Source organism: Cervus canadensis, chromosome 1 (assembly GCF_019320065.1).
Source record: "Cervus canadensis isolate Bull #8, Minnesota chromosome 1, ASM1932006v1, whole genome shotgun sequence".
NCBI classification, from domain to species: Eukaryota; Metazoa; Chordata; class Mammalia; order Artiodactyla; family Cervidae; genus Cervus; species Cervus canadensis.
In genome coordinates this window covers 29,919,016-29,939,178 of record NC_057386.1, presented here as the reverse complement: position 1 = coordinate 29,939,178, position 20,163 = coordinate 29,919,016, and the positions used below count along the sequence as shown (strand labels likewise).

Genomic DNA, 20,163 nt, shown 5'->3' with positions numbered 1-20,163 from the left:
AAATCAGTCACCTGTCAGTGCACATAAAATAGGGTTCATTTAGGCCATGCTCCAGATTTAAACCTAGTTCTTAAGAAAAGTACACAATTTCTGGATTTGCATTACCCTCGGAACAGAGTGGAAAATGAGAACACAGTTCACAAATGTATTTGACCTGGGGCAGGTGAGGACTTGCCGTCCTGATTTCTAAATATCACTTCCACTTGGCTGTAGACATTCTGAAAGATTGCACCTCAGCCTCACCTTGATTTGATTCAAGCCTTTTTCAGGAGTGTCAGGAGTTTTAGAATTGTAATGTGTAGTAACAAATAATGCCCAGTGTATTTTGTTTTTTCCTCTGTTTTCTTTAGTACGAATTGGCCACTGGCCGATTTCCTTATCCAAAGTGGAATAGCGTATTTGATCAACTAACGCAAGTCGTGAAAGGGGATCCACCACAACTGAGTAACTCTGAGGAAAGGGAGTTCTCCCCAAGTTTCATCAACTTTGTCAACTTGTGGTGAGTATTTGACTTATGAATACTCAAAACCGTATGGTGAGGGGGCAGTGAGGTAATTACTTCCTCTCAGCAGTGTTGGCAGTTTACACTGGGGAAGGGGGCCTTATTCGTATCACTGTGCCCCCTGAGCTGGGACTCTGGTCACTGTGGCTACATGGAAGGTCCCAGCGAGCCTGGAGGGGCGTCACCCTTATTCTGCTACTCAGGCACCGAGAAAGAGCAGATGTGGGTGGGGGAGCAGCTGCTGCCTCCAGATTTCTCGTACCTTGTACAAGAGACACAGCCTCTGTGAGACTCACCCTCTTACTCTGGTGTGGTTCTCACAGTGAACTTGTACCAGAATCACATGCACACTTTTACTAAGTGAAGATCCTCCCAGGTCACACTTGCAGGGGTGGGTCTCTGCTGTGACATAAACACGTAACGTAGTTGGGTCAGGCCCAGAGCTTGACTGGTAGAACCATACATTGGCTCAGGGAGATCTTGTGCCATGGAAGGTGTGAACACCATGCCTGATGTTTTTAAGTGTTCATCTTTTAACGTGTGTGTGTGTGTGTGTGTGCATGGCATGTGAGAATAAATACATACTGATGTGGCAAGAGTACAGTTGTGCCTTGTACTATTTCAATCTATATTTTAAATAAAACCTGTTTCATTATCATGTGAATATTTTTTATAATTATTCTGTTTATCCGACATGATTTAGAAGTAAGATACGTTTGTGAGCAAAGAGCTAGAGTGTTTTGTATATTCTTCTTTTCATTCTTGAAAATGCTTTTCTTTTTCTCATTTTTTTTCTCTCTGGAAATGCAGCTTCTCTCTATTCTTTTTAGGTTCTATAAGGCAACATTTCATGGTCCAGATTGTTGAAGTTTTTTTGTCTTTTATGTTTGGCAGCTTGTCTGCTTTGTGACTTTGTATCTGAAGGAAAAAAAAAAAACAACTGACCTCTTGCAATACTTTTGCTTGTGAAAATAAAAATACTTGAATAACTGTGTCTCCATTTTAATGATGTTAATTTCTGTGTTATTTTAGCCTTACGAAGGATGAATCCAAAAGGCCAAAGTATAAAGAACTCCTGGTGAGTCTGAGACTTTGGGGATAGGAGGTATTTCCTCATGCTTGAACCCTCCAGGATGCAGGCTCACTGAGCAAGCCGCCGGCTGTGCTGTCAGAGACAGCTTGACCTTATTGAGTGTTTTTAAAGATGTTTTAAAACAAGGAGATTTGGAAAGACAGAAGTTGTGTCTGATTTTCCTACTAATATACTAGCTGGATTCTCATGGGAAATTTTGGCTTCGGCCTATTATAAAAACTACCCCCAAGGAACTTTAACCTTCACTTTCAGGAGCTATTTCCCACCCCACAGCCTGTGTGTGTGAGAGAGACACATCTGTAACCATTTATTGTGTTCATTTTGCCTTGACTAAAAGCTCCGGTGCAAATTTACGTCGCATGGCCTGTTCCCGCTTCTTTGAAAGTTCTCACCCTTCTGTAGACCTGGGGCTTTCTAAGCAGTACCAGATCTGGCCTTGGCCTTGGGAGCGAAGAAAATACTGTGACCTAATAATGTGACCTAATAATAATGTGACCTAATAATATTTTAGGAAAAAACCCACTTGTCACTCTTAGCTTCTAGCTTTCCAAGGATATTAGGTAGAACTCTGGTCCACCCCAGCACTGACTGAGCTTACTGAGTCAGTGTACTTAGTGAAGCTATGGAAGAAAAACATCGCTGGGGATGGAGGATGAAGAAGGGGGTTTGGGAGGCAGATACGCAGCCATGGCATTTGGAAGGTGCAGGCACAAGCACCCTGGAGGAGCTGCTGCTGAGCCTCTTTCAGAGGTCGGGGGAGGGTCAGAGGACCAAAGTGGAAACCTGGCTGTAAGGTCCCTCTGCTGCTCATGGGGACGTCCTGCGTCCAGGAGGAATGACAACTTTGGGTTCCTGCAGTGCTTCTGGGCTCTTGGAGGGCAGCAGAGGCTCCAGCTCTGATTTGTGCTGAAGAACGCAGGGGCCCTGATATGCAGATAAGCTTCCAGACCCCACAGCCAGGGCGGCTCCTCCAGAGCCCAACACCGTGTGTGGTGTATCTCACTAACCTGTGCGTGGAGCCCAGCCTGGCTTGCCTCACTGCAGCCCTTTACAGTTCAACCTGGCTGGAGCCTGCAGAGCTGCACTACATGGCAACCAGGAACAGTTCCCTCTGAGCTCTGATGTGAATCTTGATCACGTTTCTTTTTCTTGTTTTCCATCCTCTTGCAGAAACACCCCTTTATTTTGATGTATGAGGAGCGCGCTGTCGAGGTCGCATGCTATGTGTGTAAAATCCTGGATCAGATGCCAGCCACTCCGAGCTCCCCCATGTATGTCGATTGATGTCGCCGCTCCGTCAGACTCTAGACAAAGGGCTGAGAGGAAGCAAGACGTCCAGAACCTTCACCCCCACCACAGTGTTTCTGTTGCTCGCCAGACACCGCGCACACCGTGACTGGTGTTCTTTCATCCCGTCTGTATACTCCCGCCACCCCGAACGCGCGGCCCTGCGCGCCCGCGCAGCGTCAGCGCGGGCCAGAGGCCTCGCCCGCTCTCCCGTGAACCCGGATGTCAGTACGATCAGCTTGCTGACTGTGATGAGACCACATTGTAAACTCATTTCTAGACTCGAAGCCTGGAGACGCAGCTGCTGGAAGGGTGTTTCGTCAGGCTTCCGAATTGCTGGATGGACGCGGTGGCGGCCGCGCTGTGTCTGAATGCAGGCTCTGGGCTGGAGCGCGCAGCGGGCGCGGCCAGCGAGACACCTTGCCTTCCGGAGCTGGGAGACGGAGGAGGGGTAGACTTTCTTCACCAAGTGCAATAGGTTGACTGATTGGACCTTTTGTTGTTTGACAGTCACTGTCCACGCTTGGGGATCCATGTGCTCAGCCAAATTCCCTGTTTGAAATATCACGTTAAATTAGAGCACGTTTATCTTTACCAAAAACCGTGCTGCGTTCAGAGAGGAGAACGTGAAAATGCCGAGACGGGACAGAATGTGTTCTTTTCTCCCCCGCCCCCACCCCCAGTCCCCTGCCCTCCATCGGGGAGACAGGAGTCTGCCAGGCGTCAGAGAAGGTGCTGATTCTCCGAGTTCGGTGTGCTGCCAATTGGATGTTCCACCTGCCACAAACCACCCGGGCTGAGAAGGGAAGAATACGGAGGGCAAAGTTTACAGATGTTTTTAATCCTAGAATCCTGTCTGGAACAACTCGTAGCAGCTATGTATTTCCCCTGGTCCCAAGCCTGATGCTCTAGCCTCTGTAACTCACTGACGGGGAGAAGTAGCTGGTAGCAGTGTGCCTTGACTGATCAGATAAAGATGTCTTTTAGGCAGCGAAAGACCAGGTCTCAGCTGTGCGACATGACTGGTCCGGGTCTGCAGCTTCTGCGTCTCTTTCCCCACATCTGTGGTCTGTTGCCCCTACGTGACTTTTGCTTGATCCAGTATCTCGCCTTTTTCCCTATAATGGAAACCTTCATGATTACCAGGGATGTTCTTTACCAAGGATTTGTACAGCCTCCAGTGTATCACATGATCTCAAGTTTAAAAGGCTGAGAAGGTGGGGCCCAGCTGATGTGGCGGGTGATGGAAGAGCATCTCTTTTAGAGATAACACTTGACCAGAGGAGGATTTCTTTTACATGAGTTCCTCACCTACAAGACACTAGCAGGTCACCACATTTCTTAGGATTGGAATTCTACAAAAAACAACCCTAAAACCAAAAAACCCCCAAAGAACACCAGAATAGTTCTAGGAGGCTGTTGAAATCTGCATCTTCTGCTGTCCTTCCTCCCTTCCCCGTGAGCTGGGTCTCCATGGTCTCCCTCCAGCCCCCCCGGACGCCCCGCGTAGGTGTGACGGTCAGGTCTGTCCAGCAGCGCCGTGAGCAGCTCACGCCCACTGGAGCGTAAACCGGCCGAGGTCTGAGACGCGGCAGATGCTGTGACGGAACCAAACAGCGGTGGGTGTCGCTGTGTCTCCTCCCAGGTGACGGTCACAGACACTTTTCAACAACAAAGGGAGAATGGTGCTGTTTACAGTTACATCCTGTCAATTTCTGAATTCACCAGTGGTTTCTCGCTTTGGTCCACTTGCCTGATCTTCCTGTTTTCTCCCCCGTGGCATCGAAACCCCAGATTTCCCAGCCTTGGAGGGGAAGCCCCGCAGCGCCTGCCCCTGATCACGCCAAGCCATCGCCCCCCATCCCCACGGCTCCCAGGGACCTAGGAGGACTCCACGTGGGGTCACTTTGCCATATGCAGATGGAGAGGAACACAGTGCTGACCGTCAGGAGCTGATCTGACTGTTCTCTCATGTGGACGACCACATAAAAAAGGCAATTTTAGTGTATTAATCATAGATTATTATAAACTATAAACTCAAGGGCAAGTGTATCTTTATGAAAACAAAAGGGTGTACAGTGTTCACACACTGTGACAATAGTGTAAGAACTGTACATTGTGAGCTCTGGTTATTTCTCTCCTGTACCACAGAAGCATATTGTATAAAAACTGTCGGAAAGCTGATGTGAAGGGCTACTGCCTTATTTGTCTGTAAAAAGTGCAGCTCAGTCACATGACTGCTTCCTGGAGCTTGGGAATAGTTTATCCTGTATTCTTGTTTGAATTCTCCCTCTATTTAAGATGTATCCATGGAATCGAAGTGTCGATGTAATAGTTCTCTTCTCTTGCCTGCAGGTCAGTTGTAATAAATCTAGGATGTGATGATGACTTTGTAATTCGATTTTCTGAAGTCAGACCCTGAGGGGAAAATCAAGTAAATTCCATTAAATTATCTGTGCATTTCACATTGGGAAAAATTCTCTTGTTCCGCAAGTGTTTATGGCTGCTGCTTCTCCCCGCTTCTCATGGTTGCCTTCTCTCCGCTTATTCTTTTTGGAAGAAAGCTTTGCTTTCTGTTGGAGCAGACATGTTGGGGTCTTTCCAGATTGATTTCTTCATTGGTCTCCCTGACCTTCCCCACAGCGGCTCAGCGGTAAAGAACCCGCCTGCAATATTGGAGACACAGGAGATGCAGGTTCGATCCCTGGGCCAGGAAGAGTCCCTCAAGGAGGAAATGTCAGTCCCATTCCAGTATTCTTGCCTGGAGAATCCCATGGACAGAGGAGCCTGGTGGCTACAGTCCATGGGATCGCAGAATTGGATGTGACTGAGCGCAGGAAGACCTGCCCCAGCTTTCTTGCTGCTGACAGCTGAGGGTGCTTGACCCTGTGTCACAGTGGAGAGACAGCTTGTAAGAATACAGCCTCCTGCCTTGGCCCGATGTCTGGCCACAAGGCCCTTGGTCTGCTCCTGGCGCTCTGACTGCTAGGTGGAGGTGAGAGGTCAGCTCAGATGTAGCCACTCACTGCTTCCCGAGAGACAGGGGTAGGGAGATCGCGGGGGTGGAAGCCCCACAGAAGTCAGACCTGGGAGGCTTATGGGTGGAGGACACAGGAGTGAGTGGAAAGCCATGGAGGCCTGGAAACTAGAAGAACTTGGGGCACCCACCCCAGGCTGACCTGTCATGCTTCCACCTGTCACTCATTGCTGACATCCTGACTCACTGAGCATAGACTAAGCCAGCACCTTACCCTTCTCCTGCGCCCACGGCCAGCCTGGTCTCTGATGCAGGAGATGCCATTACAGGAGCAGGTGCAGTGAGTAATCAAGCGCTGACCTAGGAAGGGTGTGGCTAGAGGAATCCTGCTCCTCCAGCCAAGCCTTAGCTTCTGGGACGCAGACCCCAACAAGGTGCCAGGTCCTGGCTGAGCACCAGCTGTGTGCGGGACAGAGCATCGTAGATGGACCATGCACACCACACTTTGTGGACACTACCTGTGTTTGCTGATCTTATCTGATCATAACTGTAGCCTTCCAGAGTCAGGCGGCAGACGCCCTTTTTAGAGATAGAGGAAAACCAGGCTCAGAGCTCTGACAACAGAGGGTGGAGAGCTGAGATTCATCTCCAAGGCTGTAGCACTTAGCCTGAGAAATGACATTAATTAAAACTGCCGTTGAGGAAATGTTGAGCTGAGCACTGGGAGAGTGAGCCACGCCTGGGGCATGCTCAGCTCACAAGCCTTACCATGGCCTGCTGTGCTGCCTTGAAGTCTGAGGTTCCGGGGCCTCAGTGGGGCTTAGTGAGCACCGTGAAGGCAGTTGTGCAGAAGGGTGTTTCTTAGGACTAACCAGAGAACTCGGTGCTGATTCTCACCCACGACATGTGAGAAGCCTTGTGATGATGTAACGTGGCCATCATTGTGGCAGGAAATGGACTTGAGCTGGCTCTTTTATTATTAAAATGCCCTTTTGTTTCTCAATTCCATCCATCTTAGACGCAGGAGGATAGCTTAGGGATGCATGAAGGCTTGAAAGCACCCGGATGCTGGCTGCTGGTCTCAGAGTCCCAGAGGGGGTTGTGCCCCCAGCTGTTGGCCAGAGCTCTTATAGTCCAGTTACATCCATAGCATCAGTGCCTGATATCTGAGAGGTCAGGGGTAGAGAACCCACACACCGTTGGCCTTGAACTTGTTGTCTTCCTTAAATACCTCGTTAAGTGGCTTGAGGGCAAATGCAGTCAGTGGTGACGCCCTTCCGAGGGTCCTCCGTGAGGTGTCCTGAACAGTTGGTGTTAGACAGTGTGGTGTAAGGAGTTCCTCTTCAGTTCCTCTGAAGCATCAGTTTCCATTACCTCCTAGGGATTTGCTGAAGGCTAAAGTGACGTATTGTTTGGTCTTCCCCATCTTCAAGTAAATGGATATCCAGGAATTCTCATCTCAAACCTTGAAATCATTATTTAGGTCAGTAGTTCAACATCCTCAGTAACAAGTTTCTTTCCTGGTGCTATGCCAAAGTGTGTTCATATTTCTTGAATGTAAAATGTGATCTTGCTCTCTAAAGTTGTCAACCCATGTATAGCATAAAGTGTAAAGTTAAAATTGGGTCATCCCAGTGCACAGTGAGTCAGATTTCTATCTGCATTTGAAATTTCTCTCTACCTACACATTTTGCTGAAGAACCATGAAACAGGTCCTCTAGTTTTTCACAGCACTACCCACAGATTTAATGTGAAGACAACTCTCTGAGATAGAAAGTTACCTCAGTCCTACTCACTGGAGGCCAGCCTGAAATAGTTAGATAATTTGCTTAAGGTCATACTTATGTAGGGAATTGTACATCACGCCACAGATGGACTTTTTTTTTTTGGTATGTGAAAAATTTATTTTAAGCTTACTTTATAAAAGATACAGCGTGTGTGCGTGCGTGCATGCCAAGTCGCTTCAGTGGTATCCAACTCTGCAACACCGTGGACTGTAGCCCACGAGGCTCTTCTGTCTATGGGATTCTCCAGGCAAGAATACTGGAGTGGGTTTCCATTCCCTCCTCCAGGGCATCTTCCTGACCCAGGGATGGAACTTGTATCTCCAGTGGCTCCTGCAACGCAGGTAGATTCTTTACCAGTGAGCCACCAGCAAAGCCAAGTTGGGGCATGGCTATATAAAATTGAAAATAGAAATCTTTATGTCAGTTACCCAGTTAGCAAGTAGGTTCCATGATGCTTGTCTCTTAAGACCCGATTTTGAACTCTTGGTGGTAATTCTCATAACACCAAGAGCACATTTGACATTTTTATATAAATAAGGATGCACTGAGTTCTGTGTTCAAAGATGGACTTTCATCTCTTAAGTGATTTTAAGCAGGGAAGTGACCTGATCTGATTGGTCCTTTCCAAAAATCATCTCAGTGACTGGGTAGGCTGGAATGGAAGTGGTGGATCTGAAGGCCAGTCGAGAAACTTGGACTATTCTGCACAAAAATTGGGGGGAAGTGAAGTAGTGGAATGGAATGAATTTAAGAGTGAGCTTGGGTGGAATGAGCTGACTGGCTCCTGATGAGGGGAAGAAGCATTGGAGGGCCTGGAAGAAAGTTGTCTTCTGGCTTGAGAGATTTCGGGTTGCCGTGCAGAATCTGTGCCATATTCACAGCCTTTCATGGTTTGCCGAACCTGCTCTGCTCTGTCACGCCTTCTTGGTGCCTAAGCTGGCCCCTTCCATGTGGAATTCCTTTCTTCACTTTTCTTTTGAAAACACCTGCTGGTTCTTTAAGACCTGAGTTAAATGTCACACCCTCTGGGAAGCCTTTCCCAGTTCTGTCCTCTGAGCTCTAATCACTTTTCTTTTCAAACACAACCCTACGCAGCGTCTAACTGTTTTGTGACTTGTCTCCTTCCTTGTTTGTGAGTTGTTTGAGTTTGTTCTCAGACCTCTTGGTGGCCCAGTGGTAGAGTCAGTGTAGCGATCCTACAGTGATGGTCTGTTTCAGTTAAAAAGGACTTGTAGGCCTGACATTTTCACTCCTGACGACAGTGTCTCATCCTATTGAGCCTAATTGATTATTTTCCCAGAACTGTGCCAAATAAATTGGATTTACATATCCATTGGGTATTTCTGCTAAAAGCAAGGAGGTGAACACAGACCTTGGTTGTGGAACCACACACTCAATGGTTAGGAACCCAATTTTAGGTCCTATGTAAATAGCAGTAGTCAATTGTCATTAACAAAGTACTGGTGACTTCTGTTTCTGACAGGACATTAGCTTGGATACTGTTAATGGTACTCCTAACTGGAGTAACTATACTGGTAATCACAAAAGAGAACTCTTTATTTTCAAATGCTTTCCCCCAAGTTGACACAAAAGTAAGGAATCTCTGAGGCACCCTCACCCCCAGCCCCCATAAATAGAAGCAGCAGGAACTCTTGATTCCAAACTTTTTTCTGTTTCTAGAAAGTAAATCAATTTTCAAAGATTGAGGAGTTGCTTCATTTGAGAACAGAAAGTGTTAAGAACTTGGCAGGAGCAACTTTTGTTCTTGAGAGTGTGCCTTTCTTTGGAAGTTGCGGAACGATGTAACGACAGGTAAGTCTTCTTTGCTGAGAGTTTTGAACCTCGAGCTTGAGCTTTTGTATTTAAAATTATGTGGGGTTCAGGGCTCAGGAGGTAAGGCGTGGCACCAGTGCTCCAACAAGGCTGAGACCTTGAAGGGCTTTGTATGAAGTCTAAGGTGGACAGAGATCTGCCAAGTGGTGGGGAAAGAAATGGAAACATACTTGCCTTCATCCTGGCACTATATGCAGGAAAATTTTTAAGATCTCCAAGAAGCCATAACCACAAATCAACTTCCATGGGGGTTCATGGTCTGAATTCCAACTGTGGTCAACTTCCATGTGGATTCATGGTCTGAATTCCCACTGTGGTCCCAGAACCCCAAGCAGAGGGTTTAAATTAAACAGACCTGAATTAGTATCATCCCCAGCTACTTGGCAGAAGCTAAAAGTAATTGTCTCTGGTGGACGTCTTCAACTCAGGTTCAAAAAATTATGACAGGTAAGGCCCAAAGGAAAATGACTAGCTCACAGTCAAAAATGTATGGCTGATGGATGGGAGGAGGGTTTGGGGGAGAGTGGATACTTGTATATGTATGGCTGATGGATGGGAGGAGGGTGTGGGGGAGAGTGGGTACTTGTATGGCTGAGTCCCTTTGCTCTCCACCTGAAGCTATCACAGCATTGTTAATCAGCAATACTCCAATATAAAAAAGCTTAAAGTCTCAACAGACCTATATAAGAAGGAAAGAAATAAAAAAAAATAACAAACACAAGCAACATGCTAAATGAGAACCATCAGAGACCATAAGCAGTGTGAACTATTTGAATTTATCAAATAAAGAATATAAAATAAATGTTTAACATGTTAAATCAAGTGGGAAGATTGAAAATATGAGTCTGGAAATAAGAGACTATCAGTGCTATCAAGAAGAAGTAAAAAAGGATCAAATAAAACTTGTTGAACTGAACAATATAGTCATCGTCCTTCAGTTGCTAAGTCACGTCCCACTCTTTGCGGCCCCGTGGACTGCAGCATGCCAGGCTTCCCTGTCCACCAACTCCCGGAGCTTGCTCAAACTCATGTCCATTGAGCGGTGCTGCCATCCAACCATCTCATCCTCAATACAGAGACTGAACTAACAGGGCAAGCGGTGTAGTGGAGACTGCTCTTCATCCTCCCCAACCCACACCCAGAATCTCTTCTCCTTTCCTTCCCTTTAGCCCTAAAAACATTGAGTTTTATGGGGCATGTGGTGACCTAGCTAGTGCGTATTTTCCTCCTCACTTTATTTAAATGATTGGCTATTACTGTTTTTTGGGTCACATCTTGTGGCATGTGGGATCTTAGTTCCCCAATCAGGGATTGAACTCATGCCTCCTGCAGTGGAAGGTGGAGTCCTAACCACTGGACCACCAAGGAAGGCCCTAGATAATTAGTTATTAACTAACAGAAATATAATGAAAACTCGTGTGAAAATAAACAGTCATAACTAGCAATTACCTGTTTCTAACCTCACTATCACATTTCCTAGCCTTCCCTGACAACATAATCCTCCTCTTGAAGTCCCATGATGGTTGTTCATTTGCTTTCTTTGTCTTCCCTCCTTCCCTCTCCTCCTTTGCTTCCCCTTCTTCCTTTCCTTCCATAGATAGATAGAGCATATTTCTGAGTTTAGGTCTTATATTTTGTCAAAAAGTCATGCTGTTTATACTATTTGGGGATTTTTCCTCCTAATATCCATATTGCTATTTGATTGCTGTGTAATGTAATATTCCATTGCATAAAAAAAAAATCCATTCTCCCATTCATGGGCATTTTCGTTATTTCCAGATTTTTCTCAGGTGAACAGTACCACTGTGAATATTCTTGTCCTTGTGTCCTGCTTCACAAGGGCTAGAATTTCCTTTGGACCCATGCTGGAGTCAAATTGCTGGATCATAAAGCATGCGTTGAATGTTCAGCTTTGAGAGATAATACCAAACTGTTTTCCAAGTAATTGCACTAATTTACTCTCTACATCTTCTCCAACGTTTGATATTTCAGACTTTAAGTTTTTTTCCAATTGAAGAAGTTTAAAAGGTGACCTTGATATGACTTAATCACTAATGATGAGATGCTTGTAGACACATTTATTGGCCAGATGTGTTTCCTCCTTCATGTTTCTGCTCGTTTTCTCATTGGGTTACTTATGCCTTATTTTTAGTTATTGTCATTTCTATATTATTGATCCAAATTGCTTCTGGGTGTGTATACCGAAAATACCTTCTCTTGGTAACTTATTTTTTCACTTTTTAAAAGGTATCTTGATGAACAAATGTTATGAACATCAGGTATTCAGACGGACATCAGTATTTTATAATTCATTGTTTTTGCATCTTATTTGAAAGACTAAGATTTTAATTGCAAGGTTTAAAACTGTTAACTTTGCATCTTAGAGTTTTAAACTTTTACTTTGGACATTCAAGTTCTGAACTCATTTGGAATTGATTTTTGTAAATGGTGTGGGGTAGAAATATAATTTCACCTTTTCCTTGTGATGATCATGGGCTTTTCAGCTGGGAGGGGATCCTAGCCATCAAGGTTCATGTTGCAGGAGGGGAGCCCACCCGTCTTGATCACACTCACCTGGGGCTTGGCCCAGGTGGCTGTGGGCAGCATGGGAAATGTTCAAGTCGTACTTTTTGGGGAAGAAAGCCACCTAAGTGGGGACCAGGGAAGAGGGACCCTGTGGCTCTGGTTGCCCCATTGTGCGGTGGAGTCTCTCCTTTGTTGAACTGTGTTGGGGTGGGGGGGAGTGAACAGGTCTTGGTTCAAATACCACTGACACTTTTCTTGCTGAGTTTTTGTAGGTTTTCCTGATTAGATGTTTGTGTTTTCTTTGCCTTTAAGACTATTTGCAGAGGCTTAAGATAAACAAGAAAATAATTTTCGCTAGTTTTGCTCGGGAGGGGTCAGTGGAGCCCCTCTCGATGTTATGCCGGGTGTTGCTCTCTCCTCTGATTTTGGAATAATCTCATCAAGTTCTTTGAAACTTTTGTTTGCATTCTTACTGAATTGCAGTGAAAGCATACATTAGTCCTTCTCAGTCACTTTAGGGCAATGACTGAACACCAAAGTGCAAGTTGCATTCGTTCCATCGACCACTTGGGGGAGCCAGATAGCTGAAAACAAGCAAGTTCCCAGTAAGTTAAGCAGAGGTTCTCCTCTCTGAGAGTGAGAGTTGAGGCTCCTCTAGTTCCAGGCTCTTATTTCCACATTTCGGGAAACAGAGGCTCAGAGAGAAGAAATGATTTGCTCACTGTTGCGCAAGTAACTGGTAACTAAAGATGAGACTGTTTTTACTTACCAGCTCATTAACGAATCACTTGAAAAAAATCAACTTTAGTCACAAGCCTGCTAAGTTGTGAGCATGGCTAAGTCTGTGCGGAGTTGAAAATCACCCCACCCTTCTCCATTTCTCAGCTGATAGCTTTCCTGGGTCAGGAAGATGCCCTGGAGAAGGGATAGGCTACCCATTCCAGTATTCTTGGACTTCTCTTGTGGCTCAGCTGGTAAAGAATCCCCCTGCAATGTGGGAGACCTGGGTTCAATTCCTGTTTTGGGAAGATCCCCTGGAGAAGGGAAATGCTTCCCACTCCAGTATTCTGGCCTGGAGAATTCCATGGACTGTATAGTCCACAGGGTTGCAAAGAGTCAGATACAACTGAGCGACTTTCACTTTTACTTTCATCATAAACATGATATGTCTTTCCATTTGTTTAAATCTTTGATATGTTAATAAAATCATGTTTTCTAGAGGTCTAGCACATTTTAGATTATTACTAGGTAGTTGAGATTATCTGGTATGATTATAATATGATCTACTGTTTAATTATATTTTTATTTGTATATAGAAATTAATTATGTATGGGCTTTCAGGTGGCTTAGTGGTAAAGAACCTGTCTGCCAATGCAGAAGACGATCCCCTGGAGAAGGAAATGGCAACCCACTCCAGTATTCTTGCCTGGAGAATTCCATGGACAGAGAAGCCTGGCAGGCTACAGTCCATGGTGTCTCATGAACATGACTGAGTACAGAAATTAATTGAATTTTGATGTATTAATCCTACACCCATCACATTGCTGAACTCCCCCTTTTTCCCCTCTGATCATTGGCCTATAGTTTGTTTTGGGTTTTCTGTTTAACTGGTTATAACATCTCCAGATAATGAATGTCTTATTTCCTTCTTTTTTTCCTTAAACCTTAATTTCATTTTTATTATCTTATTATACTGATTGTAACCTCTAATCCCACAGTAAACAGAATGGGGATAGCAGGCACATTTGTCTTATTCCTTATTGTAATGAGAGTAGAACTAACATTTCCACATTTAGCATGACATTTGCCCTGTTTTGTTTGTTGTTTTAGTAGATATTCTTTCACCAAGTGAGAAAGTTTCCTTTTATCTAGAATTACGAACAGTTTGTTTTGTTTTTAGTAAATGAGGTTAAACTTTATCAAATGATGTGTCTGCATTTGCTGATGTCAGTATTGATTTTTCTTTTTTTCCCAAGCTGTAAACTTCTTATGTTATATTGGCATATAGCTGATTAACAATGTTGTGGTTGTTTCAGAGTATATGATTTTTCTTATTTAATCTATTACTGTGGTGAATTACTTATGGATTTTTCTAATATTTAACTACCCTTTAAGTGAAAGTTGCTCAGTCGTGTCTGACTCTTTGCGACCCCGTGGACAGTACAGTTCATGGAATTCTCTAGGTCAGAATACTGGAGTAGGTAGTCTTTCCCTTCTCCAGGGGATCTTCCCAACCCAGGGATCGAACCCTTTAAACCATTATATAATCGAACCACCCTTTAAACAGTTATTTAATTACAAGAATAACCACAGTTGTGTGTAAAATTTTCACATCCATAATCCAGAGTGATACAGACCTGTAGTCTTCAACTTTCCTCCAAGATTTTTCCTTCTGCTGCTGTTTCCTCTTCCCCCTCCCTCTCCCCCTCCTCCTCATCTTTTCTTCTTCGTTGAGTTATGGTTGCCTGATAGAATGAATTGGGGAGTTTTCCCTCTCTTTTCTCTGACTGCCTGGGTTTAGATCCTGGATTATCCCTTCCTGTTGCCACCTTGAGTCCTGTGTCTTGGATTCTTAGTATGTGAGCTAGAAATACAAGAAATAACTGCCTCATAGTGTTTTGGTGAAAATTTTAGTGAGAAAATGCATCCAAAATGGTAATCACAGTGGTTGACCGGTGGACTGGTTCCAAATTGGGAAAGGAGTACATCAAGGCTGTATATTGTCACCTTGCTTATTTAACTTGTATGCAGAGTACATCATGTGAAATGCTGAGCTGGATGAAGCATAAGCTGGAATCAGGATTGCCAGGAGAAATATCAATAACCTCAGATATGCAGATGATACCACCCTTATGGCAAAAAGCAAAGAGGAACTAAAGAGCCTTTTGATGAAAGTGAAAGAGGAGACTGAAAAAAACTGGCTTAAAACTCTACATCCATGAAACGAAGCTCATGGCATCCAATCCCATCACTTCATGACAATTAGATGGAGAAACAATGGAAACAGTGACAGATTTTATTTTCTTGGGCTCCAAAATCACTGCAGATGGTGACTGCAGCCATGAAATTAAAAGATGCTTGCCCCTTGGAAGGAAAGCTATGACAAATTTAGACAGCATATTAAAGTGTTACTTTACCAAAAAATGTCTGTATAGTCAAAGCTATGGTTTTTCCAGTAGTCATCTATGGGTGTGAGAGTTGGACCATAAAGAAGGCTGAACGCAGAAGAATTGATGCTTTTGAACTGTGTTGTTGGAGAAGACTCTTGAGAGTCCTTAGGACTGCAAGGAGATCAAACCAGTAAATCCTAAATGAAATAAATCCTGAATATTCATTGGAAGGACTGATGCTGAAGCTGAAGCTCCAATACTTTGGCTACCTGATGCAAAGAGCCAACTCATTAGAAAATACCCTGCTGCTGGGAAAGGTTGAAGGCAGGAGGAGAAGGGGACGACAGAGGACGAGATGGTTGGATTGCATCACTGACTCAGTGGACATGAGTTTGAGCAAGCTCTGGGAGATGGTGAAGGACAGGGAAGCCTGGCGTGCTGCAGTCCATGGGGTCGCAAAGGGTCAGACATGACTGAGCAACTGAACAACAAAATGCAAGTTGCTTTCATTCCACAGACCACTTGGGGGAGCCAGATAGCTGAAAACAAACAAGTTCCCAGCAAGTTAAGCAGAAGTTCTCCTCTCGGACTGAGAGCCAGAGTTGAGTCTCCTCTAGTTTCAGGCTCTCATTTTCGCATTTTGGGAAACAGAGGCTCAGAGAAAAGAAATGAATTGCTCACTGTTGTGCATGTAACTGGTAATCTAAAGATGAGAGTCTTTTTACTTACTAGTTAATTAACGAATCACTTGAAAAAAATCAACTTTAGTCACAAGCCTACTAAGTTCCGAGCATAACTAAGTCTGTGCGGAGTTGAAAGTCACCTCATCCTTTTCCATGTCTCAGCTGATGAATTCATGTTGTACTTTTCATTTCATTAAGATCTGTGCTGAAAAAGGAGTAGGTTACCAGATATTGTTGGATACACCTCATGCCCTGATATACACAGTTCTTACAGCATACCGGCAATTGGCACTATGAAAAAGAAGCGTACTGACACACAAGAATGAGGACACACTCACTCACTCACACACACACACACACACACACACACTCCCTCTCTCTCTCTTGGCGAGCTCACCCAGTTTCCAAGCTTTAAGTATGCCCTGTAAGTGGATAAATCTCAACTTTATATTTCCACCTAGATCATCCTCCTGGACTTCAGGCTCATTTATCTAACTTCTTACACAACATTTCCACTTGGGAGCCTGTGAGGCATCTCGTGTTCTTGTTTAAAATTGAGCTCCTAATCTCCTCCTGTCCTGTTCCTCCAACAGACTTAGTTCAGGACAACCTCATTCTTCCGTTTGCTCAACCAACCTTCCCATTGCCTTTAAACCTGTTCTCCACACTGAACTCACCGGCAAGTGTGTTGGCTGTGTTCTTCAGGATAAATCCAGAATCTGACCACTTCTTCCTGCCTCCACAGCTCCCCTCGCGGCTCATGCCACCATCATCTCCTCTCTGGCCGTCGCCAGGGCTCCTCCCAGATTCCCCCACGTCTGTTCTTCTGTGGCTCACTCTCTGCAGAGTGGCAGAGGGCTGCTGTTACACATCTCAGCAGTGCCACTCAGTCAGCTCAGGAACCTCCCCTGTGTCCCCCCTCACCGCCCCTCTGGGGTGTCTCCGTGTACCCCTGACTGTCTCCTACTTGTCCCCCACTTGGCCTCTCAGCTTGGCCGCACGGACCTCTTTGCTGTCCACTGACTATTCCAGGAAGCTCCCACTCAGCCCCTGTCTCTGTGACCTGCCGTGCTCTGACCCCAGACGCCTGCAGAGCTCCCTCGCCTCCTCCCTTCCTGTCTGTACCCACGTCACCCCTTGCCACTCTTCCCACAACTGCAGCACCCCACCCCACTTCCTTTCCTTCTGCCATGACATATAACCCCCCAGATTCTACCTATTCCACTTATTTTGCTCAGGGTCTATCTCCCTCCTAGGGAATGGTAGCTCCACGAGGGCAGCACTTTCTGTTGTTTATTTCCAGCACAGAGCAATGCTTAGCGCATTGTCGGAATGAAAGACACAGACTTCAGAAGCTAGTCTGTGTGAGGCAAAGGGTGCTAGGGTACGAATAAAGGGATTTTTACCTGCTTATCCCTGAAGTTACTGAATCCCTCTTGCCGTGGGCAGTTGCTCTGTTTTTGATCTTACATATGAGGGTGCGAGTGTCCTGCTTGTTGTTGTTCTAAAATGTCGATGGAATGAGTTAAGACCCTGCAAATGTTGATGAACTGCCCCCAGACCCTGCAGGGCCTCTGGTCATTATGAGGCAGGAGGCAATGCTTCCTGGCTAGAAAGTCACTGGCTATGAGACAGTAAGACGTGATGAAGCAGACAGTGATCCTTTGTGCAGGAAGTGTCGAGATGGTGGAAGGCAGGTCAGACAGCGGCAGAAAGGTCCTTGAGGGGTGTGATGGGAAGGACATATAAAAAGATAGGTCGAGGCCATGTTTGCAGAGATTGGTCTCCAGGTCAAAGTCTAAACTCCTTAGTCTGGAATTCCGTGGGTGAGGCACAACTGATTTTGAGCAAGAGAAGACCCAAATGGTCTAGAAATATTCGTCTATCCAGGATGGATTGAAGGGGGGTGATTCTGAGTCAGGAGGTCATTAAAGATTTTTAATCTCAGATGGTGACAGCATGGACTCTCAGGGGAGCAGCAGGAATAGACTTGGAAGAACAAGGGAACATCAGGAAAAGACTTGGAACATGAGAGCTGCAACTAAAGAAAAGGGAAAAGAGAAAATTCACTAAGATATGTAGACAAAGAAAGGAAGAAAGAGGAAGGCCAGAAAGGAAGCTAAATTGTGGAGGAAGATGAGTGTTGCAAGGTCTGTCTTAGTGACTCCAGGGGAACTTCAACCATAAACTTTTCTCTCTCACAGTTCTGGAGGCTGGAAAGTCCATGGTCAAGCTGACTCCTGGCTTGCCATGGCCACCTTCTCCCTGTGTCTTCACATGGCAGACAGAGATCCTGTGTCATCTCCTCTTTCACTAATCCCATCAGGGGGCCCCACCCTTACAACCTCATTAACCCTCATTATTCCCAAAGGCCACCTCCAAATTCTCTCCCACTGTGGATGAGAGTTTCAACACATGGGTCTTGGGTGGGCACCAACATCAGTCCACAGCATGGACGCTCAGCACTCACTGGGTGAGGAGGGTCAGGGTTGAGGTCCCTTTCTGGGTGTTCAGGAGCAAAGGACGGAAGTTTGAGAGAAGATTCTTGTCCACATGGGGGGAGATCTGTGATTGTTTGAAGGCAAGAGGGAAGAAACCAGGATAGCGAGGAGAAGATCAAATGTGCCAGGTAAGGAGCAAGATGGAGAGGCGGTTCTTTCCAAGCAGAGAGGTCTCTAGCTTGTTGAGGCCAGAGGGAATCTGGGCAGGCTGGAGAAAGAGAAAATGTTTGAAGGCAGAGATAAGGAAACTGGAAGGAGCTTACTGCTCACAATGCTTCTGGGGAAGAAGGAAGCACAATTCTCTGGCAAGGGTGGGATATGATGCAGAAGAGGGATCAAGGCTTGCTGAGGAGGGTGTGGAACCTGGCACTTGGATCCCACAGACCGTCCATCCGTTGATCTTACCATCTTCTCACTGTTCCTCACTTGTCTCCTGTTCTTGCTTCCTTTAGAGCCTGCTTAAAATCCATGGTCAGTCACTGAAATCATTGTCTTTCCCCTCTTCATTGTCTGTTTGGTTTCTGAACCATAACCCTGATATAATATCACTCTTTACCCCACCCAGCTCTTGACCCGTTCTGCACCCACACGAGCTTATGTGATACAGTGATCCTATGTGCAATAAAAAATGTGCTTACCCTTTCTACAGACCAGGATACAAAGTCTGTGGGTGATGTCCACTCTTCTTGATGTCCTGTATCTTAAATAATGTGATGTCAAGTGAGTTGTTACTAATATATCTATATTAGATGATAAGGAGAAAGAACAAAAATAGTTGATACGTACACACAGACATATTCATAACAGTAAGGAAGATGGATGTGAGAGTTGGACTATAAAGAAAGCTGAGCTCCAAAGAATCGATGCTTTTGAACTGTGGTGTTGGAGAAAACTCTTGAGAGTCCCTTGGACTGCAAGGAGATCCAACCAGTCAATCCTAAAGGAAATCAATCCTGAATATTCATTGGAAGGACTGATGCTGAAGCTGAAACTCCCATACTTTGGCCACCCATTGCAAAGAAATGACTCATTGGAAAAGACCCTGATGCTGGGAAAGATTGAACCAGGAGGAGACAGGGATGACAAAGGATGAGATGGTTGGATGGCATCACCAACATGAATTTGAGCAAGCTCTAGGAGTTGGTGATGAACAGGGAAGCCTGGCATGCTGCAGTCCATGGGGTCGCAAAGAGTCGGACACGACGGAGCGACTGAATGACTGAACTGAACTTAAGGAAGATGCACTCCATAACAATGATAATTCTCATAACAATTACAGTCCTCACTGGTCCTGAGGTTATAGCTGATATCTATAATTATTAATACCTTCTCCCACTATTCTTATCTCGCCCTGGTGGCTCAGGGAATTTGCCTGCAATGCAGGAGACCTGGGTTTGATCACTGTGTTGGTAAAATCCCCTGGAGAAGGGAATGGCAACCCACTCTGGTATTCTTGCCTGGGAAATGGCATGGACAGAGGAATCTGGCAGGCTACAGTCCATGAAGTTGTGAAAGAGTCAGACACGACTTAGCGACTCAACAACAACAATAATTTATATTTACTATTTCTTCTATCAGTTTTGTATATCTTGTATTTTTCCAGAAATTTACCGATTCCATCTAAATTATTTAAGTTTTGGGTCTGTGGTTGCTCAGAGTATTCACTTATAATCCTTTTAATTTTGGTAACATCATTAGTGATACTGCTTCTTTTAGTCCTGATTTTTAGTCAAGTCTTTTCTCCTTCATGCGTGGTCAGTCTAGTTAAAGATTTGTCAATTTTGTCAAACTTCCAGTGGGCCAGCTTTCAGTTTCATTGATCGCCTCTGTGGTTTTCCTACTCTCTTCTCTTCCTCAGAACCCC

The 20,163-nt window shown here is 45.2% G+C and overlaps 1 protein-coding gene across 3 annotated transcripts in view; it reads left to right on the top strand.

Moving 5' to 3' along the window:
* The window catches only part of MAP2K4 (mitogen-activated protein kinase kinase 4), a 79,101-nt gene extending 73,831 nt beyond the window's left edge, over positions 1-5,270 (top strand). For all 3 annotated transcript variants that reach the window (XM_043473917.1, XM_043473934.1, XM_043473927.1), the window contains 3 exons: positions 351-499; positions 1,535-1,580; positions 2,766-5,270. In XM_043473917.1, the coding sequence (XP_043329852.1) occupies positions 351-499; positions 1,535-1,580; positions 2,766-2,879 (309 nt within the window). In that variant the 3' untranslated portion in view covers positions 2,880-5,270. The remainder of the gene's footprint in view (positions 1-350; positions 500-1,534; positions 1,581-2,765) is intronic.
* Positions 5,271-20,163: the final 14,893 nt, after the last annotated feature.